The sequence below is a fragment of the Astatotilapia calliptera genome, chromosome 4 (assembly GCF_900246225.1).
Source record: "Astatotilapia calliptera chromosome 4, fAstCal1.2, whole genome shotgun sequence".
NCBI lineage: Eukaryota > Metazoa > Chordata > Actinopteri > Cichliformes > Cichlidae > Astatotilapia > Astatotilapia calliptera.
This window is the reverse complement of record NC_039305.1, coordinates 17,427,323-17,434,075: the sequence shown is the minus strand read 5'-3', so window position 1 is coordinate 17,434,075 and position 6,753 is coordinate 17,427,323. Positions and strand designations below refer to the sequence as shown.

The following is a 6,753-nucleotide window of genomic DNA, read 5'->3' as shown; positions in this document are numbered from 1 at the left end:
CCTTTTATGTTTTGCTTTTCTTGTAAATGAAACCAGAGAAACAAGCTCTGCTAGTCGTGAAGAGGAAGTTTGATATTCCAAATATTTGGATGAGGCTATTAAAGAGCAACACCATCATGGATTTAAGGGTTTCTAGTTTAGCAGTCACGTAAAAGACCATTTTATGTCCAAAGTTTCAATATGGACATGTCGACTGTAGGGGGAGAGGTGTATTAGAATAATTCAGCCTTCTGGAGATCGTGTCAGCAGGGTTGATTAAACTTTATTTGCCTCCAGCAGCAGGCTCACTGAGTCTATTTGTTTCAAGAAATGTGTGACACACAAAGAAAGCAATGAATGTGTGTGTTGAACCAACGAGTCAGAAGTCAACACTTTAACAGAAGTTAACACTTTAAAACACTTTTAAGGACTTACAGTGCTTCTCTTCTATGTTATATTAATCCACCTTTAACACTGTGTAGCCGGTCTGGCCTGAAACTCCGATCACCGTGTTCTCTGCGTTGTGCTGTGCGAATGACCAGAGGAGTCAACTCTCACTTTGGCAGCTGGGGCGGATTTATTCTCCCATAACTCTCCTCAGCGGTGCGTCAAGGCGACTGTTCAAAATAAAAATAAATCCGTACAGCAACTTCATCTTACTGGGCTTCTGCATGCACACCTCTCCTCAGCGGGGCCTCTAGGCGACTGAGGTGCAACACAATAACAAATTGATCTATTAAAATACTCGAACACATCTTTAAACATATATAAGAAATTAAAATGCACTGAATTGTGACATTTCCTCATCAACAACAAAATTAAGCTCTAGGGAGACCCCATTTACCAGTGGCAATTTTACATATTTTTAGTTACATATATTTAACAATAAGTTGAAGCAGTGAACATGAATTACAAACAACTAAAAGATATAACCAGTAGGTCCTACACATGACACAAAAATAAAAGAGGGAGCTCACATACCTGTTCAAAAGAAAAATAAATCAAATCTGAAGGTGGGCTTCTGCACGCACACCTTCAGGGGAGAGAGAAGAATAGCGGACCACATGAGAAACCACCTGCATGCTCCTGTGCCCTAACCTGAGATCGGCTAATTAGCATGCTGCAATAAAGTGCTGTACTCGACAGAGAAACAACAATTCACACTAAAACATCTGACAAAACTGTGAGACAAAATGCATCAAAGGTCAAAGGTCACACAAACCAAATAAAAGCTCCCAAAAAATAAATACAGAAAATAAATATATATAAATAAACACATATTCATAACCAAAACTGACAAAGCAAAATAACACTACAGGATGGATCTTTGGTGAAATATAAATTATTTTTTTAAGACACCCGTTACAACTGCACCATGACACCATAAGGGAGGAGAAGTTTGTTTTCCAGGTGTTTGCTCTTTTCAAACTTACTGGAAAAAATCATCAAAGTCCTCAGACCTCAGGGTGTCACCACGCACGGCATCTGAAACTGTCAACATAATGTTACAGGATTAAGCCTCTTCTAACTATAAGCTTTACAACATTCCTCATGAAGCATCTCCAAGCTGTAAAGCTTTACAGTCGCTGTAGATCAGGGGTGTCAAACATAAAGCCCAGCTAGGATGGGGTGTCTGGTGATCTGTACCTCAATTCAAGACATTTTAAAATCCAGGGGAGGTGCCAACAATGCAGGCCTAGATGTTTGCTGTATTTTATGGAGCTACTAAATCAAATTATTATTTTTTGTCACTTAAATGGTTTATTTCCTACAGAATAAAAACCCTGAATCAACATCTGTCTCAGGTCAGCCAATAAGAGGCTATGCCGAAGTGCATGCTCTCCTCTTTGAACAAGATAATGAGTTAAATGTTATCTTTTATAGTGGCAGGAAACAGGAACTACAGCAGAGGTCATCCTTATTCTCAGATATATGTAGGTTATAATATAAAGATAATGAAAAGAGCCAGACAGGCTGAAGGAGCTGTTATCGCCAATATGCTTTCATATCAAGGACGGACTTAAGTGGGAAAGATTTTGAAGCTATTAAAGGTTTAAACGCTCCTGTCAATGTTCCCTCTAAGGCAGCGGTCTCCAACCTTTTTCGCGCCACGGACCGGTTTGTGCCCGACAATATTTTCACGGACCGGCGTTTAAGGTGTCGCGGATAAATACAACAAATTAAAAGTAGCACCGGTACCGAAAAAAAGAAGATTTATTCATAACATACGTAAAAAGACCCAGGAAAACCGAGTTAACGATAAAAACAATAACAAAATAACGAAAAGAAAAGAGGGCTATGACATTAATGCCAAGGGTTCTGAACTTATGTTTTGTTTTCACAGTGAACTGATGTCACTCATGTTGCAAAGACACTCATGCAACTTTGATCAGCCACCAAAATGTTCATATAGAGAGATTATTGGGAGCAGCAGAAATTGTGGCCATGATGACACATTCACAGTTGTCCACCCAACACCCCACCTGATTGTCTTGTAAGTAGAGAAACAACTTCCTAAATGAAATTCATCTACCACAGTGAGCAATCTAGTTTCCTCCAGTGCTGGAATCAGGCATGACAGAGCATGTCTCAGAGACCAGCTCAGTTACTGCAGATTAAACTGAATCATGTCTTAATTCACCCATTTTGTACTATTAGACGTTGGCACTGCATGAAGCAGTTTGATTATTCTACAGATCGATGTTTTATGTATTGCCTTGACTTTGATGCTGGCCCTCAAAGGGTTGATTATGTCTGCTGACGAGTCATTTTATTGATGGACAAACCGCACATTTCAGATTCAGCTTGAATATTTCAAATCTGATCCAAATTTTTTTAAAAATGTTCCTTGATCTCTTCCCCCCCAGCAGTATATAATACATAAGTATTGTTTCCAATCATCACTAAAAATCTCATGTTAGTGCTGCCATTTTGCTCTGTCCTTCACTACATCCCGGAACTTGTGTTTTCTTCCTCCTGCCTGACAGCTCCATATTGAATATAATCCTGCCATCCACCTGTGCATTGTTGGTGTTATTGATGAGCTGCAAGTCAGACTCAAAACTGGAGCTCCTTCCATATACAACCCTCATTCGAGACAGACCAGCACCATCTCACAACCTCATGTTAGAAGACAAGTCCAGTATTAAAATGCAAGTGCACTCGTCAGTTCTTCCCACAGCTATAGGAGTTAGAACCAGCAACATGTTAAGTGCAGCAGTCTCCCATAATCTAAGGTTTCTCCATGTTGCCTGCTACTCTACATCATGATCTCCTTCCAAAAGTCTCATCTTGACCAGTGACCCCGTGTTTCCAAAGAAATGTGCCTTGTTGCAGTCCATTTGCAAGATTGTGTAACTGTGACAGAACAGATTAGTCAGATCAGAGTACAATGTATAGCTAAGTTTATTTCTTAGGGTCAGACTCTATAGCAGTTGCATTAGACAGCATGGTCTCCTCCACTTCAAACTCTGAGGTGGTGTTGACATGGGGAGCTGCAGTGGTGCTGTTGTCCAGAGAGGATTCTTCAAGGTTCACTTTAAACTCAGGAGCATCTTCTTCCCCACCTGTAATTGGAGGAAAGAGAACCCCACATGATCACTGTTCAAATTTTAAAAGACTTGACAAGACCTTAGTTTACCTTTTCCAGCCGTTTCACTTTTGCCATCAGTCTCTTCAAGGTCTGGTGCAGACAAGTCAGGAAGCAGTCCTTTCTCCAAATCTATTTTAAGAAGTTTCACTTATAACAAAACCAGACTAAAAATTAGTAATTACTGTTGCCCTTCTGGTTACCAAGTTTGTGTATTCCACTTCTCCACTGGCTGCCATACACAGGCCCGCCGATTTTATTGAGACCCACAGGCAGCTTCTCCACAGGTAGAGGCCTGCTCTTCTGTGAGTGCAAGACCTTCACTGGTCCTAGTTTAGCTTCATGTTCCCACACTTCCCAAAAGAAAATAGGACACCATCAGACTTTCAAGCACAAAACTGGGTTAATGCTGACATCTAGTGGTGACCAGTATGCACAAAACTAAACAGCAGCTACAATGGACAGACTGGAAACTCTACCCTGATTAGTCCTCAGTGGTTCAGGTTCCACTGGTTTCCCAAACCCACGGGGACCAAATCTCCCTTGGCTGATGGGCTTACTGCGGGGCTGGACGACTTCATTCTGGCTTTGACACTGCCCACAGAGGTAGTCGTTCCCATCAGCTGACCGCCATCTGAAGAGAATCATTGGCACGTTTTAGTCAGTCCCACATGCATTGACTTTCAATCATCTGTTGGACACACTTTCAGACACACCTTTCATTTATGAAGGTGCATGCTTTATTTGTGGATTCTGCATCATTCACTGGGACAGCAGTCAGATGGCATGTGATGTAGACCTAACAAGAGAATTTGTCAGGAAGATAAAGAAAGCACATCTGCAAGAGTACGACTTACTGCCACAATACATTCTCACCTCCCCGTTGTCGGCATTGTGGAACCTAAAGGCATCGATCACCAAGTGGAGCTTTTCGTCTTGTGCCCTGGGTAGGAAGAAGGCCCTCGACCCTGGAAGCCTTGAGTCAACCAAGCACCTAAACAAGATTTTAGGGTAATGTGAGAGTCAGATAAACTACACTTAACTTGCATTGACTGTAGAAACTTTAACCTCAAGTCTCCATAACTCAAACCATTCTAGCCAGCCTTTACACCATCTTCATCATCAACAGTTACACTCCCTAAATGGCTCATCACTTTAGCCCCTCATTACTTTGCAACTCCCGCTCAGGCTTAAAATCCACTCTAACGTAGTCCAAATCCAGGCCTTTGTGTGCTTACCCATTTTCAATAAAACTGTATCTGGGTTGAGTGTTCACGTCTGGGTGAAGAGTGGCCACACAGCTGTTCATGAACACCCGGAGTCCCGCGTGATGTCCAACTCTGACTGAGGCCTCGATGCTGATGGGCTCGCCGAGGTAAAACACATTAAGCCCACGCTCGTGCTGCCAGTCGTCTGCACAGAGAGCAGAGCGGTGAGCATAAAATCAAGGCCAAGAAGTCAGTGATGGAAGTCAACTCACCTGTCATCAGCTTCAGGTCAAACTCCAAGCGTTCCTCTGTGGTCTGCCTAGATGTGAAGGGGATCCAGGCAGGCTGGAGTGGAGAGCTGGACAAACTGTACTTCCTAAAATACAAAGCACGTTTTTAAAAGAGTGAAGAATATATTGATAATCTTTGAAGGTGTACTTTATTAAAAATAAATAAATGGGAATACAGACCTTTCATAATGGCACTCAATTGGAATCACAGCCTCCTCCATTCGGATTACGCCATGAGGAGAGGCCACAGGAGCGTAAATGAGGAGGTTTGTGTAGACTAGACATCCTTCAGTCATCTGTGGAGAGCAGGTGTGTTTATAAGTAGACGATGTAAGATTTAATACGTGTATAAGCTGCAGCACAGATTAGTTACCATGTGTTTGGTGCCGCAGTCCGCGAGGCCAGCGTGGATCCTGTACTCATCCTCAGAGGCCGCTGCGGCTCTGCAGTCGTCGCTGCCCTCCACTCCAAGGCGGAGGTCGTCGCTGTTAACAGGAGCTCCAATAGCAAACATGTCTGCCTTGATCACGACCTCCAGAGAGTCCGGGTGGCAGATCACGCCAACGGTGTTCACGTGCTCCCGTTCTTTTTGCTCCTGGTGCGCGCTGTGAGTGTGGCTGTGGCTCCACGAACGCGGAGCCCTCTGGAAGAAAGCATGAAGCGGTGGCGGCGGGAAAACTAAAGATGACTGAACGCAGAGTCCCGACAGGAAGAGCCCAACGAGGAGGTCAACCCAAAAATGTAAAGGCTCCATAAAGAAAACAAAACGAGGCAACCAGCTTCGGACCGCGAGCGCTCCTGTCTGACCCACGAGACAGCGCTCTAGGCTGACACGAGGAGCGTTTTAAGCTTCAACCAATCAGCCTCGTCAGCGTACCCCGCACACCTGAGTCCACTCAAACACTAATGAGCTTCTACCTGCATCCACGCAGTCTCGGGGTTCCTCTTGCCTGCTTTCCTAAACTCCCTTCCTTCACAGAAACCTCATTGAGATTAAGAAAAAGTGGGTAGGAAAGACGGGTAGGAGGCTTCATATGGATTTGGGAAAAGATATAACTACGTACTTCATGCAGATCGTGTTAACGAGAGCAGTCTGTGAGAAATTGTTGGAACTGTACAAAGATCTAACACCGAAAAAGGGTGCTTTGTGTACCTCGTGGTTGTAGTAGTTGCTTCTATGTGAGTAATTTACTTGTAGGGGAGACCGGGGATAGTTGTAACGTGGGTCAGTTGTAACACTTCCAATTTCTCCAATCAGGGCTAAGTTTCAAATGATGTGATTCATCCTGTGCATGCCCAATTCAGTTCTGCTATCACATGTGAAAAATCAGCACATTTTGTCAAACACAGACAATTTAACATGAAAAAAAGTAATTTGTATGCCAAAAAGTAAGTTTTTCTACTTTATTTCAATTTGTAATAGCATTATCTGCTTTGCAGTTAAACTCATCAAACTTAAATTATGTTATTTGTATGTCTGTGGGGATATATTCTGTGTAGGTCTTTAGTGCTAATGTTTTAGCCGTTGGCTGTAATGTTAGCGAGTTCATGGCTATAGGAGTCTGGGTCAGTTGTAACAGCAACAGTCTGGGTTAGTTGTAACAATAATGCAGATGTTACAACTTACCACACTATTACTTTAACTTATATTAAACAAGTTGGGGCAACGACATCAGCAGAGAGGTTC

The 6,753-nt window shown here is 42.9% G+C and overlaps 1 protein-coding gene across 1 annotated transcript; it reads right to left on the bottom strand.

Annotated features, from left to right (window-relative positions):
- Positions 1 to 3,366: 3,366 nt before the first annotated feature.
- On the bottom strand, positions 3,367 to 5,902 carry LOC113020889 (zona pellucida sperm-binding protein 3-like). The gene is made up of 10 exons (XM_026165182.1): positions 5,440 to 5,902; positions 5,247 to 5,362; positions 5,049 to 5,152; positions 4,807 to 4,981; positions 4,445 to 4,562; positions 4,285 to 4,367; positions 4,048 to 4,202; positions 3,772 to 3,921; positions 3,620 to 3,700; positions 3,367 to 3,545 (listed from the first exon to the last, which is right to left on the bottom strand). Exons 1-10 carry the CDS (start codon positions 5,818 to 5,820, stop codon positions 3,385 to 3,387), a joined length of 1,524 nt encoding a protein of 507 aa, XP_026020967.1. The 5' UTR covers positions 5,821 to 5,902; the 3' UTR covers positions 3,367 to 3,384.
- Between the last annotated feature and the right edge of the window lie 851 nt (positions 5,903 to 6,753).